This window comes from Chamaea fasciata, unplaced genomic scaffold (assembly GCF_029207755.1).
Source record: "Chamaea fasciata isolate MVZ Bird 193981 ecotype frontalis unplaced genomic scaffold, bChaFas1.0.hap1 SCAF_4, whole genome shotgun sequence".
Lineage (NCBI taxonomy): Eukaryota > Metazoa > Chordata > Aves > Passeriformes > Sylviidae > Chamaea > Chamaea fasciata.
In genome coordinates, this window is record NW_027094089.1 from 36,553,219 (window position 1) to 36,570,594 (window position 17,376).

Sequence of the window (17,376 nt, forward strand, 5' to 3'; positions counted from 1 at the left end):
TCAAAATAGGATAACAAGTACTTAATAACTTTCATAATAATCACATGCAGAAAGGATAAAAAAAGAATTAAATATGTTTCAAATTCCATGGCAGAAATCTCTTACCATAAATCATTATATTTTTAGCATAAATTTCTTCAATATCTACATGTATAAAGAAGATGAAGAAAAAAGAATTCACTACACTAACACTTGCATTTATTCATCCAACACAGATTTAGAAAGCTTATTAAAAACCATGTTCCACTGCTGCTCCTTCTTCAAGTAACTAAAACTAACAAACCAGGAGAATTGCACTAATTAGGTATGATCTGCTATAATTCTCAAACTCTAGCTTTTAGTATTATTTAAAATATGTAGAGTTTTAAATGATAAAATATTGAATACAACTTTGAATCTGGAATCAATCAAAAACTAGCCTGGCTTTATTGTTCACTTCTTAGATAACCTAGGGGAGGAACTCCAAAAGAATAAACTAAAATTAGATTTGCAAATCCATATATGTGGTCACATTTTTTGTAGGTTTTGCAAATTTTGTTCATAAATACTAGCCCATACCTTTATTTTGAAATATTTTAAAATCTGGACTAATGTATTTAATGCCTATAGTTTCCTCTAAATTTTTAATGTGGTGAAACTTTTTCCACTGCCTTTGACAATGTCCAGATTTCTACGAAAAGCAAGCATCAGGAAAAACAAAAATTCCTTAATTTATTACAAAAGCAAAATTTACTGCAATGGAAAATGAGAATAAATTACATCACTGAATCTAAAAATCACAGATGTTGCTTAAATGAAATATTAAATGTCAGCTTGCAAAAACAGTATGCTTTTGCACAGAAAATCTATCCATTAAGATGTTAGACATATAATATGCATTCCTATCTTCCTATTAATAAGACAATTCAAACATTTAAATCACACAGATACTAATTTCACAAACTCCAGCTGACCATTTACTGTTTACAATGAAAATTTGACCTTGCTACACTGAACTTAAAAATCCAATTAAGTGTAATAGGCCATATGTTACATAAATGCATCATGTTATAACAGGGTAACAGTGAATAAATTTTTAAGAATTATAAGATAATCATCATAAATATGGCTTCAAAATACTGATGGTCAACTTAATCAGCACACACTCAATCCCTTGTTTATGTGCATATAAGCTGAGGGTAGCAGAGATGGTATTACAAATAGCACTGGTATAATTCAAAAGGGTCTTGGTACCCCTCATTTATTACAATGATGTTTTGGGTTTGGAAGCGTCTTATCAGAACTGGTACCAGAACAGAGATAATTCTGCTGTAATACGCATGATGAAAATAACAAGACTTACAAAAATGTTTCCACATTCTACCCAAGTTTCCCAGCAACCAAAACAAACACCAGGCTGTAGACATAAAACAAAGCAAAAGCCAAAACCAAAACAAGACAAGCAACAGCACCCGCTTCCTATGATGCCATCGAGTCCCCTTTTCCCAAATTTCATCTTGGTTAGCTCACTCTTCAAAAGGGTGCCAGTGCTGTATTTCGCTTTGCCACCTTTGTTAGAATTCCACAGAATTTTTGAACTTTTATTTCCAGAAAGTAGCTGGCTTAGATTCATTTACTGCACATACTGACTGGGGAGACTGATGAAAATGAATACAATGCCACAACAGATGCTCTTGGAGAAGCAAATTACTTTAACATATTACTTTAAATATATAACTTTAAGTAATGATTTATCAGATGATATTCTCCCTTCTTATTTATAATTATTGTTGAAGGCATCAAAAATCCACATAGTTTCTGAAGCCTAGAATTTCCATGGCAGAGGAATCCGTGATTTGCTGGGAATCTTTTCAGCCCTCAATAGATGGGAAAAGATTGAAATGCTCTGGAGATGAGTCTTCTTTATTTTTTTAATGAAAGGCTGTATAATATATTTTCTGTATGGCTGCAGCAGCTGTCAGGAAGAGCATCTCAGTTCAGCTCTATTATGGGAGAAGCAATACCCCATCCCATGGCATTGAGATACACTGAGGGTCTAGTACTGATTGACAGCTTGTCACCATGACGTCTTATTCCATCTCTGTTATGGAGAAAATTAATGTCACACCACCAGCCTTATGACTCGCTGTCATCTTAGAACTGCTCACCTTTTATCAATGCTCTAAATAACATTTCAAGCCCATCGTCTCACAGTGGACAATCTGGTCAAGGGACATTAAATCGGATGACTGTGAAATGTCATAATAAAAATGGAATGCTAAAAACTTCTCTAAACTAGCTCCTCTGGTTTTTAAACTGTGACAAGGGGGACCATGAGTTCAGCACACCAGTTCTGAAAAGGTCATACAATCTCTCTTGGTCTGTAACCATTAATGTGCCCCCCTCCTCACTCCAAAAGGAATTAATCTTTACAGACAATTGTGGTAAAATAATGGTTCAAACAGTAATGCCTGTTTAATTTGTAAGGCTCTGATGTTCAGCTACAAATGGTTAAGTGACAGTAATAGAGTCATTTTCTAAGGCTATTTGATCTGATGGCAAGGTCAGCTCATTAACTGTTTTTGGCTGTAGAAAGGGTGCAAAATACATTTCTCAAATGGAAGCTAGATGTTTTTAAAAAGAACTAAACCCCAAAATACAGCCACTCAACAGGGAACTCTACATCTTGCTAATTGCACATGTTGTCTTTGTGTTAGTTATGAAGTGCAGATATGAATACCAAAGTCAAATTGAACACCAGTGAAAATAAACCTAAAATATTAATTAAGTTAATCCTGGTAATTTCTTTTTTTCTGCTGGTAATTTTAACCAAAACAGTAGAATTTATCAAAAAAGTATGTAAATGCTCCAATTTTCAGAAACACATAATGAGAAATTCATACCCCTGTAATATGAATATCTTCCTAAAATTTAAATGTTTTCAAATGCATACACCAATGTAAACATGTGAACAGACATATATCCTTGTATTTGTGAAAAACAGGAATAAACCAGATCAATCTTATGCCACATAATTATGCTTTACACCGGGGACAAAAAATTGAGGATTTAGGGAAAATGATTAACAGTGCAGTCGTTACATGTTTCTATACTGCTATTGAAATAATCAAAACCATCAGTATCACTTCTCTGCCATATCATCACACAGAATAAGCCACAGAAATATGTTATTCTTGCTGTTGGTACCAGGAACTATGGCATCTCAAAAACATATCCATCAAAAAAATTATCGTACTTACAGACATCTATTTTGAGAACCATGCACTGTCTTAGTGGATTCCAAAATGTGCAGTAACCCTCTTAATTGTAATTATTTTTCAGAGATGGTGGACAATACCTTAGCCTTCAGTTCATTTTGGAATATTATATTTAGCCTCCCTAAGTCACCTCTATTAAATTGTGTTTATGATAACACTGTTGGTGTATGAGTTGTACAAGCATTAACAGACAGCTGATACAGTGGAGATAGACACAATAAATTTGCTGAAGCACACATCCTGCTAATCTGTTTGAAGAATATTGTACAGCACTAGTACAAGGATTTCATGTTATCTGCACAGCCTGATAAGGTGCATCTTTATTAAATTCAGTTATTGAAAGGATGTCCATCATGGAATAGGAATATTTTTAAATCTTAAAAATAAATTAAGCAGCTTCTTTGATAGTCAGAGCTTGGCTTAATGGCTGAGTGTCTAGAGGAGCTCTTCTAAACACCTGGCAGCATTATACAATAAAAGCTTTGTAATTGCAAGTGGAAATACCTTTTTTTTTTTTTCTTTCTTTCTTCGTGTGTAGTGAGACAGCTACTTTCAGTGATTTAGGTATTAGCAAATGCTGGAGTAAGAGCTCCCCTCTCTGTTGTTTTGATAAAACTACAAAGATTTTGTGTACTGTGAGGACACTGGGAAATTAAAATAATCTGCTTCAGAATATTTTAAAATGGAAGCATTGTTTGAAACATTTATTTTGATGTACTTTCAGTCTCTAATATGATGACATAAAAAAAAAATGTTTTCTTGCCTTTTAACAGATGATCCAAAAAAGAGCTGAAAACCATTAGGACCTCAAATTATTTGGCATAAACAATCACTAGAAAACGTCAAGTTGCTGAATGATCTCTTAGCCACTTTGTGCTTGGAAAAAATTACCTGCAAGGCAGTTAAATTACCTTTTTTACGTGACACCTTATCAAACAGTTCAATTACCATGTAAAAAATAACCTTATTGTATAAAGAGCATTTGTAGCCTTCTTGATGTTACCTGTTCCAGCTGTAACTATTTGTATATTAATAACTAGTTTAAATGATTTCCATCGGCTAGGTGTGATTAGAATAGAAGAGGTATATTTAGATTTCCCCCTCATTATAGTTATTTTTTAATATAGGCCAATATTTTTCTAACAAAGGACGAAAGAGAACTTCATACATATCTTTTCAGTATCTCCTCTCGCTCCTTCTGGTCCTCCAGGGAGTTGATGGAGAGGTCAGAGATAGTGACTGCAGCTGAGGCTGTGAGAGTGACCAGCAACACCAGGTATCCCTCTCCCTCCTCTAGAGGCATCTCCAACTTGTGGGTTTGTTCTTTACTCAGGGTCGACAGGTCAACCTGGCACCTAAAAAAACACATTCTCCATCAGCATGTGGTTTTTCTTACCTCAAACAAGAGCACGTGGGCTCGCTTGCATTCAAATGGACAAAAAAAACCCCAAGTAAGCAGAAACTCCCACCCAGCATCTGAAAAAACCTTTTCAATTTCTCTTCAGGTTTAATTCATGATGCATGTTTCTCTTTTTTTAGAGCTACACAAACAGTTTTGAAGTGAAAAATCAATATTAATAAGAACACAAAGACACTAGAGACAAGATTAGCTAATATTCCTTACTCAAATACAGTCAAAGAAATTTTTTTAAAAATCCAGCCCAGATGCAAATTTTACTTTTAATTACACCTCTTGCGTAGATATAAAACGTAAGTTTTCACGTGAACAGTTTTCACCTAACAACAGTAAAAACCCTCTCTTAAAAAATAGAATTCTACTTGGGCTTAATTGTGATGGCATAAAGATGACTGAGCATAGAGAAACTCTACTCATGCACCTCCTGAAAGGCTCAGCTCTCATGCAGTAAGCTGTGTGTGGGTAGAATCCTCATGCTGGCACTCAGGATAAAACCTGACACCACAACCCCCTATATAATAAAATGGCTCAGGCTGTAATGAGCAGGGACTACATATAACTGGGCAGAGTTTGTGCAGAGTGGCTGAAATGAATTTGCCCTCCTTGATCCTCTTCTGAATAACTCTGGCTGTACCATACACTGAACTAATGAAGAATGATTCCAGACATGCCAGACAGTAGAAACAGCTTTGCAACACCTTTAGAAATATAAGTCAAAGCAAGGAAGGTAAAAGAATATCTCTGCTACTCAAGAGCTGACTATAAGCTTTCAAATAAATAATATCTTAGTGTTGATTAGTCTATCCACAGCTTAGATGTTTTAATACTTTAATTTGTACAATGCACAAGTTTCAACTTTCCTAGATTGCACCTCTGAGCATGTACAGAAAATCAATGTCTGTATCGAATGTAATGTCAGCTTGCATTGGGCAGGAATTTCTGTGAAAAAGCACTATTTGGAATACTTACAGCATCCCAAAATGAGCTTTGCCAACTCTTTAAATAAATAAAAAAGCTCTAAATAAAAACACCAATAATACTGAAATAAAATGGATTTATGTAGTTTATGTATGGGTTAGCCACTGTATACTCTACTTTCAACAGTGATTATTTAATGTGACAAGCACATGTACTATATGCCCCTAATTCACTAAACTAAGCATCTAGCAGAACTCTTCATAAAATGTCAATTGATTTTAAAGACAATGTCATCACTGCAGGGCCAATAAACTGAGAAGAAGGTGGAAGACATGAAAATACAGACATTTAAGGATAGGAAATAGCCAATTATGAGAATAAATGCATCCTTGTAAAATGAGCATTGTGGTATCACATGCAGATCAGATTTACTACAGGGAAACTGTCTTTTGTTTCTATAAAGACATTTACTGCCTGTTATGCAGGTCACTTAACTAGTGCAAAGCTCATACATTAGAAAGGTTCAATTATCTTACAATGAAAAAATTTCTAATTCATGTAGCACTCTGAGCTTAATGCTTTTCTTCTATTTTGAACTCTTTGGATGATAGGGAGTGAGAAATTAAATTTGCAATAGAAAGGATAACTAAAGCTGTTGCTATCAGTGCAGGCTGATAGTCAATACAAGCTTTGTACATGTACATAAACAGTCAAATTCTTATTTAGGATGCAGTAAGGAATTTAAAGCCCTCCTTAAGACAAGAAATATTGTAATCAAGCATTCAAAGCTACAGTAGGTTAAAATACCACTGGTATTAAATATTCTTCAATAATTTATTTCAAAACAGATACCCCCCAAAAGTAGGACTCAGCAACAATATTGAGTCTTCAACCAATAAACATTTAAAGTACCAGTCTAAACTCTCCTAAAATCAGTGGAAGAATCAGAAAGCCATCATGATACTAGTAGTGCAGAAATAATCCACCCTGACTCTACAACAGGCAACAAAAGCTACCCCACATACATCCATCAGAAAAAAGCAATGAATGTATAACTGCAAGGTCTACATATGGGCTATGAGATCCAATTTCTTCAATTCTTGAAACTACAACACTTTAACAACATGAGTAGTCCAGGTTTTGTTTTGGTTTTTTTTTTACTTTGGCTAGAAGAAGCAACTGACTATTTCATCTGTGCACCTTTCCTATAGCAATAAAATATTCCTAATAGCACCACATCTAGAACAGATTACCTGAGAAATATGTATCTATCACCTGCTTGATAAATCTTCATGAACAGGCCATCATCAGCTTGTTATTTCCCAAAATCATGCAAAGATAGGAAGTGATCTGGAAATTTTTTTCCAGTAAAAGCCTTAACCATTTTAAAGGAAAATTATTCTTTCAAGGACCCTCAGAAAATCTGACAAAAATATAGGGGTATTCCATTAAGGACTGTCACCTTTACACTTCACAGAAATCGAGGTTAAGAGCCTCTTTATGCATACAAATCTGAGAAAGCAGATTTCTCAACCCGTGCCAGGTGCCCTGCCCTGGCCTGGCAGGAGATGCAGATTACATGTGCCTAACTTGAAAGTGTCAAGGCTCAAGGAGCACAAGAGGGAGTGTATTTATAGCACTTGCACTTCAGTAAAATGGGGAGACTTTTCAATGTACAGATGCTGTAAGAAAAATTGGCATTTTTTTCCCATAAGTAGTTGATTTTTCATGATAAAAAATCAACTTCGTTTGATCTCATGCGAAATTATCCTAAAAAAGAGGGAAAAAAATTAAACTATTTTTTATTTGTTCTCCTCTGTCCTCACCAGCTATTTGTATTGGACCAAAAAAAGTGAAGGAAGTCTGGTTTTATTAAGGCATTACCTAAACACTAACTCTATCCTAGAATAACCTTGACAGACTCCAGTGAGAAAACCACAAAACCTCTTTTTGTACTACACTTCCTTAGAAGGACTGAAGCTAACAAAAGACTTCCAAAAATTGGCATGTGTTTGGAAAATATCTGTTTTCCAAATGTAAATATCTTTGGAAAGCTCAAGCTGACAATGTCCCTTTCTATTTTACTGAAATTATATTAAAGTATTCCAAGCTTTAAAGCATTAGCAATGCTGACTTTTACATCAGTTAAGATGGTCTCTAAAAAGACATTTGTTTCCTACAACTGTGTCCCTACGGAGGACAAAGATGCTTTGAGGATGAAGGCGAACTTGTATGTTATGAGAAACTGGTGCAGAATGAATGAGAAATTTTTGTCCTGTTTTCTCAAATTGAGGACCATCAAAAATCACAGCCATTATGAGAAGACCGTAAGCTGCATATGACCAGCAGCTGTCACAATGAAAATACAAGAAAACACTAACTTTGTACAATCCTCTTTCTTAAGGAATTATTATTTACATGCAGCTGGTAAAGGCAAAGACTTTTTCCACCTGTAATGAGATCAGTCTGAATAATTAATGACAAAAAATTGCTATTAACTCCACAGACAGATTTCCAAGCATGACTATAAATCACATTGCAGGTAACTGTAGTTTTTAGGGCAGTTTGAGTTTTTCAGTGTCGTCCATTCTGTATGGCCCCTTCCGTGAACACTTGTTTCAGCACTTCAAGTGGTGGGCAGGACCACTGGAACGATTTCCCTGTCTTCCTTGCCTTTCGTAAAGAGGCGTAGGGGCATGTATCCCACCTATCAGTTTTGCATGTGAACACTACCAGACACCATGTGTAGCTGGATTTTCAGGTCTTCAGAGATCAGAAGGGAGAAAAACCACAAAAGTGCATCAAGCTCATGTGCCAAAGTTATCACAGATGAATTGCTCAAAAACAGGGTACAGCTGCCATGGTGGAAGATTTAAAGGTTCAAGGGGTATCTACCACTTGTCTGAAACTGTGTTCAGTGTGTTAATGACACAAAATTTTAGAAATATATTTCAGATTTATTTTTAATTTGAATATATCTGGCCTTTGGTTCTTTTTATGACTTTCCTTACCAGTTGAAAAACCCTTTAGTGTTTCATGTTTTCTTCTAGTGAAGGAACTCATACAGTATAATCATATCGCTTCTTGATCTTCCTTTTGATATGCTAAACACCTTCAGCTCCCTATACATTTCCTAGGAACATATCTCCTACAGCCCTCAAATGACTTTTTGTAACTTTTCTGATCCAGTGAAATTCTCCTGCATCCTTTTTAAAGTGTGGAAGGCAGAACTATATGTAGTATTTTATTATCAGCATGTCTAACAGGTAAAAATCACCTCCCCTCTTTAGTTCTAACAGAACCTGGAATATAAGACTGTGTTGGCACCCTGGTGAAATATTCTTGCTAATGAATGAATTACAAAGGTAGCGACATGACATAGAAGGCCTCTTAAAAGCCAGGTGGCCAGGCAAGTGAGAGCAGATAGTGAGATCGTTTTCTCACATGACAAAATAAAGCATAAAAGAAGAACTGGCACAATCCTAAGTGATAGGGACAGAAAAGCACCACTTGGCTACAAACCAGGCAACTTAATTACCATCATGACTTGTTCAGGAACACCGATTTTTAACTCCACTGTGATCCAGGTCTATGCTGCTCCAAAGGATGCCAAGGAGAGGAAACTGTGTGATTCCACCATTAGAACTGAGCTGGACACACATCAGAAGCAGCAAGGCATGAACTGCTACAATTTGTGAGACTCCACATCCTTTATGAGCACAGTAAAATGTTCCAGTAAATCCAAGAAACAAAAGACAAGGGAGAATTTTGCAAAGCACTAGCAGAAAATGATACATATCAGAAACACTGAGTGTTGACTGCAGTAATGTGAATTTCTTGAAAGAATCAGAGCGTGACATTTTTAACTGTACAGATAATGAGAAAGAAATTAAATTATGCACTCCACATGATGCTTGTGGTAAGTGGTTGATAGAGGTGTTAGATTGAAAACCAGGAAAGCTCCCAAAGGGGTAGGAGACAGTATCTCAGCTAAGTAGGACATTGACAAAGGGCAAGAGCAGTGCTTAGCTGGGGAAGCTGGAGAGGATCGCTGGGCAGCTGGAGAGGACACCTCACCAGAACTTGAAGAACAGGCTGTCAGTTGCTGTGTAGCAACAGAGACAAGGCAGGAAAGAGCCCTGCAGTTTGGGGTAAGTCAGTCACAGTAGCAGGAATTTGAGAGCTCTATGAAATACAATTTCACCAGTCACCAAGCAATGCCTGAATACAGAAGTACTATTTATTGCTTGCTAAAGGAAATACAGTCCATGCTACAATAACCTGCTGATGGATTTTGAAATGACAGATTAACTTTTTTCTAAGCATAGTTCTTCACTATAAAATTACAGATTTACTTTTGATATTGCACAGGCAGAAATTACTTACAATTGGTTTCTGATGTGATATTTCCTAGATTGTCCCCATGGCACAACCACATACTACAGACTGTTAGTGCTGTCACTGGTGCAATTTCTCTGCAGCAAAATTAACACTTTCATCTGCTAAATCAGTCTATTGCTTTGATAAACATTATGTCTCCCTATATAGTTCTGTCCTCACTAGTTGGCCCAAGAAATTTTACAAGAGCTTTCACACAGCTCCAATCTGTGCCTTTCATAAATTGTCACAAAACCCTATTTGCACTCTTCACCATTTTCTACACACTGTCATGCTCCTCATGTCTAAACTGGCCATTCCATATTTCCTCCTCCCTTCCTTTACTCTTCAAGAAGTAGACTTCCATATGTGAGAAGACATAGGGTCAGGAGAAGGATTTGTAAACAGCCCAGCTTGCATGCAGCATTCTGTATCTCAGCATACGTTGGAGAATGCTATCAATTTCATGTCAGAACACGACAATAAAAACTGTCAGTAAGAGTTATAAATAATAAAGTATCTAGTCAGACCAAGTTACAAAGATTTGTGAGCAAAAACTGAAACTCTTTTGGCTTTCTAGCAGAAAAGAAGTGCCTCTGCATTAGCAGAGTAAAGATGTGCTGAGATAGGAGTAAATAAGGTATGGAATACCTAAAGGCCAAATTTTGAGATGCAGTATTACATCTGTCTCCTTTTGATAACAATCAGAAATGGAGATGGCTCAGCACATCACAGGATTTTTCAAAGGCAGACCTGGCAGTAGCATTTTTACATTTTAGTGCTTCAGGCATAATCTTTATTTTACATCAAGAAATGCATCTGCAATTCATTTAACTTTAGTTGTCATGTATAATCAACAAACGATTATACGCACAGACTGCTGGTTGTGTGCTCTTCTGTATTTGCACAGAATTGCTGTAACTCACATGTGCACATGGTTCAAGTCACAATTACAACAGCATATTGACCATTACATTTAAATTTTTACTATAATACAGCTTTCAAAGTTCCACATGCAGAAATTTTCAAACTGCAATGTAAAAAATATTTTGAAACACAAGTGTAATAAAGTACTGGTTACATTTCCACAGGAAGCCATCTTGTTTATAGAGTTCTGCAAAATTGAGAAAACTTCAAGACATTGCATTTTAACATTTTAAACATTAATTTTAATTAACATTAAACTAATTTGAATATTAACATGGACTTCACAAATACTATTCAAAACCTTCTTCTAGGGCAACAGAAAATTGCCAGAATTTTAATATAAATCATAGTCTCCACAACACCTCTAGAAAAAGATCTGGAAAGAAACACTTGCAGTAGCATATTTAGTGTCCTTCACCCAGGTTTACATGCATGTTAGAGTACTCATACCCAGCTCAGTTCACTATGATAATGCTCAGTCCTCACAGCAAAATAACAAAAATGTCAGTGGGGGGAAAAAACCCCGAACCATAAACACTTTAAAATTTTGTATTTTTAAAATAAAATCTCACTTTAATTTAGAAATTTGATAGCATATTCCCATGCTTTCAGATTAATTGGAGAATCACAGTCGCATACCATTTGTATTTATGTACACCCGAAAACCACTCTATGGTTGTGACACCACAAAAAAACCCTAAACAGATGAGGCATAGCAGATTAGGTATTATAAACTTAAATAAGTAATTTTCAGTATTTTAACTTTTGTATTTCATAACATCCATTATATGGATACTCACAAAATCAATCTGAATATTTGTGTCGATATTTAGACAGATTATGGGAAAATCCATTTTCCTATAGATAAAATTAATACACAGCCTTAATGAATTTGCTACATACAAGGTCTTTTTTCCTTAATTTGCATCAAATGGGAAGCAAGACAATAGCACCTCTAAATACTTATGAAAATAGATATAGATATAGTCAGCAGTAATTTCCTGACACAAAATAAAAGCAAAAGTCAGTGTCCTTTTCAAAATAAATGTGCATTTTTCATACCAATTAATAATGCTATAAATCCCGCTGCACTGGATTGCAAATAACTTCAGCTGAATAAAAGCGCATGACATGGGATTTACTTACTCTCTATGTTCATAGAAACAACTTGTTCTCTGACAGCACTCATTCTTGGCAATTTATTGCAGCTGTCAGCAGCCCATTTGTTCAGATTAGTGCTATGCATAAAGGTGTAACAGTCATGAAGATTTATTAACTGATTATCGTAAAGGTGACAGTCAGAATTGCCTTCAAAAACATAAATGGTAAGAAAGCTAAATAATTACATGACGATTAAAATCACGTTCATTTTGATCTTAGTATTACCTACATAAACTTATTGCAGTACGTTTTTAATCACAGGAGCATATTAACTCAATATAGAACATAAATTATTTGCTCATAGCAAAACCACATGAATATTAAATATATTCACACTGAAAAATATACACACATACAAATTTCTACTTACCAGATGAAGCAATACGAAATGCCTCTTATGCAAGTCTATACATTTCTTTAAATGCAAGAAGGTGGTCCATGTGGCTTTAGCTCCTGGTGCTTTCCACAAAAAGAACTTCTCGACCTCATTTTTTGGTCCAGGAATGTTGATTTTCTTGTTTTTTGGTGGGTTTTTTGTTTTTTTTTGTTTTGTTTTGTTTTCATTTTTTGTTTTTGTTTTTGTTTTTGTTTTTTTGGTGGGGTTTTTTGGTGTGTGTTTTTTGTTTTGTTTTGTTTTGGTTTGTGGTTTTTTTTTTTTTTTTTTTTTTTTAAAAAGCGCTATATTCAGAAGGATGGCAGAATTTATCTCCTGTAAAATGCAGCTCGGTTCTAGTCAAGAATAGTGTTTTCTCATACAAATCAGTGCATGATTGGAAATACATTTTCCTCAAAGCTCTTGTATGAGGTCTTTTCCCCATCTTTTGAATTACTGAAATAAACACTGAATTGGTTCTAGGGTTTGGGGTTTTTTAGAATATTCTGAGATGGAAGTTCACAAGGTGCTACAACCTTTAAACTCTCATGGAGAATGTACAGAATTGAAATTCAAATGTATTTTATAAACACAAAATGCTTCAAGTTAAGAATGGAAATTAACCAGTCAGCATTTCATTTCAGACACTGCCATACTGAACATGCCTGGGCATCAAGATGAAGACAGAGCTATATGCTACTTCTGTGACAGACATCTCCTTTCACTTTTCTGAACTAGGATGCCATGCTGTCACTCATTCTCTTAACACACCTTCCTCCCTCTCACAAGGAAGATCTTCCTCCCTTTTACAGCGGGATCTTACAAGGCACTCTTTCCACTTCCATCTTTGCCGCCCCAAAACCAGAATCTCGCTTCCATGTCCTCAACCATCTCGAACATCTTTCCTCTATTTTCCTGCATTTTCCTGCCTTTAGAAATGCAAGCCCAACACCTTGCAATCTGAGCACACATCATTGCTACCATATCACATTCCCAGCTTTCACTTGCCCTTACCACGCTGCATCCTAACAAGGACAGTAATACACACAAGGCCCACAGAAGCCTATGCCCTTGATTTCCCACTTATTTTATTTCACAAAATTGCAGCTGAGACATGGTATCATTCTGGAAGAGTTTACAGCATTCTGGTTTGAAACAGAATTTGCAAGTAACTGAGGTTAGCACAGAAAAAACACAGGTTTTCTGTGCTATTTTCCAGGAAGATCCTGGAATTTTTCCCTTCTACCTTCCACCTGGGAAACCTTTTCTCAGTTTGGTCAGTTCATCAATCTAGTGTGCCTTCTCCCTAGGCATATTTTGGCCGGGCAGGACATCTTCAAGAAACAGTTGTTTTCATTTGCATTTAATAGAAATATTCTTATATAACATTACAGCTGCTGCTTGCACATTATTCAAGCAAGCAGGAAGATCACAGCAAGATGAAATGGATTACCCTCCATTCTTGAGCAATGACAGAATGCTACCAGGAAGTGTTTTGTTTCCCTCCCACAGCCTCATTATCATTTCTTCTGGAACCTGAATCAAAATATTCAACTTATTATGTATATCTTGAAAGCCATAGAACCTTAGTCATGGAGCACAGCTCAGCTGTGCTTTTAAAAACTAATTCACACTTACCATAACACACACACAGAGCAAGTCTGTAGTGTGAGCACCAAAACATTTCCAGCTTTTAGGGACAGCCTTGAAAAGAGAAACTGGGGAAGAGAGGTCAGCATTAAGTGGAGCTGTCAGGTGTTGGTGATTTTTATCTGCAGTGACTGGAAATGAATATTAGGGAGGGGGAATATTAAGACCTATTTTCGTATTCAGATTGAGCTTGACATATGACAGTTTTTCACGGAAATCTCCTTGGAGGAGAATTTTTTTGCAAGTTACATTACCAGAGATAAGGGACCAACAGAAGGTGAAATGAGAGAGTGTCTGCAAGGACAAACTGAACACCGACAGAGAGGTCAAAAAAATCAAGAGCAGCAAGATTTCAGCAAGTGGTGCTTGGATGACAATGCTCTGAAAAATCACTCATGAAAACTTTGAATCTTACCAGATTTTCACAGGAAGGTTAAAATGAAAAAGAAAACTGGAAAAATGTCCCAAGGTATATACCATGTTGACATAGGACTAAATTAATACATTACTTCAGGAAAATATTGATAGTTATCATACGATAACATGTCAAAGTGATAGTGAAAGCACCTACAGTAAAGACAATCAAAAATATAGGATTAATAATTAACACTATTATTATGGCTGCATGGATATCAAGGAAAATATGAAGTAAACAAATAGCACCTACTTTGTAGTGGCTATAAGCACAAGATATTTTTACCCCTGTTAACTGTTAACTATTAGCTAACAGTTAATGCCACCTCCTATTCTGTAAAATGGAGCATAGCCATACAAATATAAACTGTTTCTTGAACTCCCAGACAGATTAACTTTTCCTGAATATGAATTAGGTGAATGATTCTTTGTCCCAAAATATGTGTGCAGTCCTTCAACTCTATTTTCATTTACCAAGAAGATTGTTACATAAATTTGGTTTTGCACATCAAGAGTTGTTTTTCCTCCAAGCTGGATGTTGCTGTATGGAACCTCCTGCACCATGGTGATTGCTCTAAAAAGGGGATTTTCATTTTGAAAACCTCAGTCTATCAATTGGTAAAAGCTGCCATCTACTGGTCAATAAAAATTATATTACATCATCAATGTGAAGAATTACACCAATGCAGCAAATTGTACTGGAGCATTGCAGAAAATCCTCCCCGAACTTAAAAAAAAAAACAAAAAAAAAACAACAAAAAAGAAACCAAGCACAAATGGTCATAAGAAACTGCTTCAGTGGCAAGGCTCATTTTAATCATCCTCTCTCATGGACTTCTTTCCTCCCCATGGATCAAGAAGGCTAGAACTGCACAAACCTGCCAATGAAATCATCCTTTTTGCCAACATCTTTGTCCCACACGGTAATATCAATAATTCCACCTCGTTCTTCATAGAGATGAAAGTCAAACTGCTCCCTCCACTGAGGATTCAAAGTTTTCGGAACAATCTAAAGGGAGAACAAACAGAAAGTTGTATTATGTTGCATAGGCATACAGTTTCTTAATTTGTAAATTTGATCTTTAGAGTCTGTTCAGGAATCTTTTTCTGTCTGCAGTATCAATATCTCAAGCAGAGAGAATAAAAAAAAGGTAATTAGGAAAGACTACTAGCCAGTTCTCTCATGCCTCTCTGATGTAACAGTAACCTCCAGAATCCTGCAACCTGTCACCTTCAAAAGCCTCATGAACAAAGGATTTGTCCGGGGAATGGAGCCATTTCTCTGTAGAAAAATTATGGCCTCTGTGAAGAGACAGTTAGCTCTAAAGTTATGTTTCTGAGCTCAAAGGTAAACAAAGCACCTGCAATAACACATAGATGGTGACTGCAATACTTAAACAAACAATTGTATTATATCCTTTTTTTCCCAGCTGCAATAATAGTGGGAAAAACATGACACAATGGTTTACTTCCTATGGAATAAAATTAGTTCACTTCCAAAACTGTATTTTACTTCCTTTCCTTTGAAACTGATGAAAGCAGCTTTCTTAATCATTGTCAGTCCAGTCAGTTACTTCTTACTAACAGGTAAAAATCCCAAATGAGCAAACACTACTCCCTGCAACCACTAGTTCAACGGGCCTGAAAAAAAAGAAAATTCAGGAAGGATTATGAAAATTTTTTATTCACAAAAGCACAAAGTTTGATTTCTTCTAATTTCAGATTAAGAAGCTCTAATGTAGGCTCAGAGGTCTACAAATACGTCAAGTAAATGTTCCTGCCCTCTTCCTCAATTTACCCACCACCTGACCATGAAAACCACTCTGACTGTCATGGCTTTCAAGACAGGAAGGTCATGTGCATCATCAGCATCTTCCCTAAACAGCAATTTTCAAAATGGTAGGGACCAAGAGAAAAAAAAATAGCAAGAAAGCCAAGCAAGTGTTCACAGTAATTATCTCTCAGATCAATCCTTTCTACCTGTGAAGCTCATGAAGAAAACTTTCATGAAACTTTTTATTAAGGACATGAAGAGGAAAGTGAGCTTATAAGTATGACATGGTTTGAGGATTAGACAACACAAAGACGGACCTAGCATCAAGCCAGGAAGACCCTGTCAGAATCACTCTGCTTCTCTTCCCTGCCATGAATGACCCCTAACAGTAAATAAAAGCCAACACAGTCTGTATGGAACATTAGGTGTGTGTCCCTGCAAACCCACATTTTTCAGTCCCACATTTTTTCCCATCTAGTACTACTTTTGATACTGAAAGAAAAAGAAACATTTAAACAAAGCTCCAGGTGATCTGACAGGTAATTATTACAACAATAAATCTCCATCACTATCAAAAGTCATACAAGCTAAAAAAACACCAAACAGGAACAAAGCATTTCAAAAAAAATTTCAGTCACAGCTAAGATTACCTTGCTTTTGTATTTCTGATGCCCCAAACGAAACTTCACATAAGGATCACTGAGCCCATTTGCATCCATCGCCTTAAGTTCATGACCTTCTATTAAGGTAACACTAACTATTCCCCTCCATAACTGAGACTTTCTGTGCAGGTCTGAGAGACGTAAGCTCTGGGTCTGAAACTTTAGGGAAACAAAAGCATAGATTTAGTTAATACAATTCCAAAACTTCCCCCTGCTTTTTCATGTTCTGTTTCATGTAACAATGAATGTAAAACAACCACCTTAAGCCATTTTGAAGCTATTTTACAGTACATATGTAAACTATATTGCAAAGAATTACTTGGAGAGTAATAAAATAGTGACAATTATGCAGGTAATGTCATTTGCTGCTTTTGTAGAAGCAAGCAGAAGAAATGCTGCTCAAGGAAATGTTCATTCTTTAAAAAGGGTGTTGTTTCTGCTTCACT

At 35.9% G+C, this 17,376-nt stretch overlaps 1 protein-coding gene across 1 annotated transcript in view; it reads right to left on the bottom strand.

Annotated features, from left to right (window-relative positions):
- MCTP1 (multiple C2 and transmembrane domain containing 1) overlaps window positions 1-17,376 on the bottom strand; it is a 252,660-nt gene that overhangs the window by 133,299 nt on the left and 101,985 nt on the right. The window contains 3 exon segments of the mRNA XM_066181289.1: window positions 4,426-4,612; window positions 15,373-15,503; window positions 16,919-17,089. Of these exon segments, the coding sequence (XP_066037386.1) occupies window positions 4,426-4,612; window positions 15,373-15,503; window positions 16,919-17,089 (489 nt within the window).